The sequence below is a fragment of the Octopus bimaculoides genome, chromosome 14 (assembly GCF_001194135.2).
Source record: "Octopus bimaculoides isolate UCB-OBI-ISO-001 chromosome 14, ASM119413v2, whole genome shotgun sequence".
NCBI lineage: Eukaryota > Metazoa > Mollusca > Cephalopoda > Octopoda > Octopodidae > Octopus > Octopus bimaculoides.
Window position 1 is genome coordinate 5,969,675 of NC_068994.1, and position 3,794 is coordinate 5,973,468.

Consider the following 3,794-nt stretch of genomic DNA (forward strand, 5'->3'; position numbering starts at 1 on the left):
ATACTTATACGTATATGTATATGTATATATGTATATATAAATATAAAAAGCACCTTTTGAGTGTTGGGCCACACAGAGACAATGACAAATGACTGAGACCTTTTGCAATATGTTGTGCTTGAGAAGGAATAGCAATCAAGTCAAAGTGAAATCATAGTCATGGTGTCATGCAACTGGTATCCATGCTGGTGGCACATAAAGTCACTCATCACACTCTCGGAGTGGTTGGCATTAGGAATGGCATCCAGCCGTAGAAATCCTGCCAAATCAAACTGGAATCTGGTGCAGCTCCTCAGATTACCAGCCCTGGTCAAACCATCCAACCCATGCCAGCATGGACAACAGATGTTAAATGATGACGACGATGATGATGACGATGATGATGTTGATGATGATTCATGTATCCAGTGCTGCCACAGTTTATCTATTCACTTAACATCTATATACTGTGTCTGTCTAATCAACATATACCCACTGTTCCTCCCATCCAGTCGATATCTATACAGAAATCAACAATTAATCCAATCAACATTTATCTACTGTGTCTACCCAGTCAGTATCTACACACTGTGTCTCTCCATTTAACATCTACACCCTGGATCCACCCACTCAATGTTTAACACTGTGTCTAAATAGCCAATAATCTGTATACACATTGTGTCTATCTAAGTCAGTATATATATATATATATATATATATATACACCCTAGGGGTCTATCCAGTCAACTGTATACGCATTATAACTTCTCAATTGTCATTAAGCAATCCTGTCTCTCTACTTGATACAAACATCTTACATTTAACCATTGAACATCAAACAAGCTCAGCAACCATGTCTAGACTGAGTCCATGGTGACATGCTCTCGCTCTAACAGTCAATCATTACAGGATTTCATCTGTCAATCTCTATGAAAAGATCATAAATAAAGATTGTATTTATTTCTCCTGTTCTCATCTACTGTCTGTGTTCCAGTTTACATTTACAACTCTTATCTGCTCTGTCCACTTCATTGTGTGTTTATTCAGTTGATATCTCCATGATGTGTTTATCCCTGGACCAGTCGATATCTGCAAACAGAACCAGCCCATGTTATGGATTACCAAACTGAGAAAACATTATTTATTTACATGGACTTGCATAATTTTGTATTTGAACTTATTTTGTGTCAATAATATCCACCAGATTTTTTTTTTTTTTTTTGCTTTTCTGTCATTTTTTTTCTAATACTTGGTGTATTTCCAGCCTCCTGCTCCTCCTCCTTCTCCTCCGCCTCCTCCTCCTCGTGGACGTCTTCACATGTTGTCCAGCTTCTTTCGGAGCGCCCTGCCGCCACGCCTGCACTCCCGTCACCAATCAGTGACCTCTCCAAGCCTGACGTTGACTCCGAACTCTCCGTCGAAGGTATGCTTTGATCAACAGACAGCAGGCGGCCCCGACAACATCAATGGCGCGTCTCGCCAGAATCGTATGCGACGCCGGCGACGGGGCCACAAGAGCGCAGAAATTCTTCCTCCAATTCGGCCACACTCAGAAAAGAGTTCGCTTCTTTCAAAAGAAAAGGATGCCAATCCAAAAGAGATCACTGATGACGCCGGCCCCACAGGATCAGCACAGGCATGCATCTCTGAAGAAAGCAATGATGATGGTGGGAATACGTCACAGTATCGTCACAGTCCAACTGTGATGAAGGCAAGACAGCTCCGCTACGTATCAGAGAGAACGCCTGAATCTCTCAGGTATTTACACCTTCTTTTTCATTGTTTTGTTTTGCTTTTTATTGCCAAAATCAGTGGTTCCCCTCTGGGACCCACATGACCCTTAGGGGCCCACACGACCCTTAGAAGTTCACATGAGATTTTGTTGTTAAAATTTATGTGCAATAAACTGGTTATATTTCTTCAAAACACAAAATATTTTAACGATTTTTTTTTTTAATATAATTCCTAATAAATTCAATTTACGATGAAAGTAAACAAAATTTGCTTTAGAAGTGTTTGGCCAGTAACGATTTTTTCTGTATATATGGATAGTTTAAGACAGTGAGCTGGCAGAAACGTTAGCATGCCAGGCAAAATGCCTAGCGGTATTTTGTCTGCCCCTACGTTCTGAGTTCAAATTCCGCCAGGTCGACTTTGCCTTTCATTCTTTCGAGATCAATAAATTAAGTACCAGTTACGCACTGGGGTTGATGTAATCGATTTAATCCCTTTGTCTATCCTTGTTTGTCCCCTCTATATTTAGCCCCTTGTGGGCAATAAAGAAATAAGAAATGTTAGCACACTAGGCGAAATGCTTAGCAATATTTCATCCGTCTTTACATTCTGAGTTCAAATTCCGCCGAGGTCAACTTTGCCTTTCATCCTTTCGGAGTCGATTAAATAAGTACCAGTTAATCACTGGGGTCGATGTAATCGACTTAATCCCCTTATTTATCTTTCCTTTGTCCCCTCTATGTTTAGCCTCATGTGGGCAATAAAGAAATAAATATATGGCTAGTTTAATATCTAGCTGAACCCTCACCCCCTTTCTCTCCCTCTCTCTCTCTCTCTCTTGCTCACCTCGTTTCAATACTTTCATCTTTCATCCTCTTTATTTATCAAGTCTTTTATTTGTTTCCCTATCTTCTTATCTTCCGTCTTCAGCGGTAGCTTCCCATCTTTCTACCCAGCCGCTTAGCTAACCATTTAGCTAGCTAAGCATTCAGTTAGCCAGTAAGCTAAATATCTATGTATGTAGCTAACTAGCTCCCTAGCTACATAGACAGATATTGGTATCTAAGCTTGAATCATATAACATTTATTCCTCCTGTCACTAATATACAACACCCTTTAAGGTCGCAAGCTGGCAGAATCATTAGCATGACAGACAGACAGACACGAGCACCCACACACACACACACACACGCACACACTGCCCCAGTTCTTTCTATTCCAAATCCTACTAAGATCAATGGTCAACTTTGCATTTCATCCCTTTGAGGGTCAATAAAATATACCACTGGTCAAGTATCGATAGTCAATATAATCAATAAGCGTCCACTTAAAATTGTTGTTCTTTGTGTCTAAATTAGAAGCAATTATCATTAATCAACTAGGTAATTAATTAACTGGTGAAAAAATCAATTGCTTGTTTAATTGTTAGCTCAGTCATTCGGGCTATCAACTGGTTTGTCAGTGTCCTTTCGTTGCCCTTGGTCAATGTATCCAAACATGATCAACCTGGCATAACAAGGATTTTTCACCGATGAGGTCATGAATGACAATAAAAGGATTCTGATGAACAAATTGATTAATTGATTTGTTCAGCCCGAGTTACTTAGATAATCCCTTGTCACTTCTGCCATCGTAAATACTGACATGACTCTTAAGAAATTGTGATGTGGCTGAGTAATAAGAAGCTTGCTTCCCAACCATATGGTTCCAGGTTCAGTTCCACTATGTGACACTTTGGGCAAGTGTCTTCTACGATATAGCCTGAGGTTTACCAAAACCTTGTGAGTGGATTTGGTAGATGGAAACTAAAAGAAGCCCATCGTATGTGTGTGTGTGTGTGTGTGTCTGTGTCTATGTTTGTCCCCGTCTACCGCTTGACAACCGATGTTGGTGTGTTTACGTCCCCATAACTTAGTGGTTCAGCAAAAGAGACCGGTAAGATAAGTACTAGGCTTACAAGGAATAATTCCTGGGGTTGATTTGTTTGACTAAAGGTGGTGCTCCAGCATGGCCACAGTCAAATGACTGAAACAAATAAAAGAATAAAAGAATATCTATATATATATGTGTATATATATGTA

General features: G+C 39.9%; 1 protein-coding gene across 1 annotated transcript in view; it reads left to right on the top strand.

The window, feature by feature from the left end:
• Positions 1 to 2,677, top strand: part of LOC106882077 (WAS/WASL-interacting protein family member 3) — a 9,916-nt gene extending 7,239 nt beyond the window's left edge. Inside the window, exons 3-4 of the mRNA XM_014932638.1 lie at positions 1,244 to 1,737; positions 2,644 to 2,677. Coding sequence (XP_014788124.1) covers positions 1,244 to 1,737; positions 2,644 to 2,677 — 528 coding nt within the window. The remainder of the gene's footprint in view (positions 1 to 1,243; positions 1,738 to 2,643) is intronic.
• The last annotated feature ends 1,117 nt before the right edge of the window (positions 2,678 to 3,794 follow it).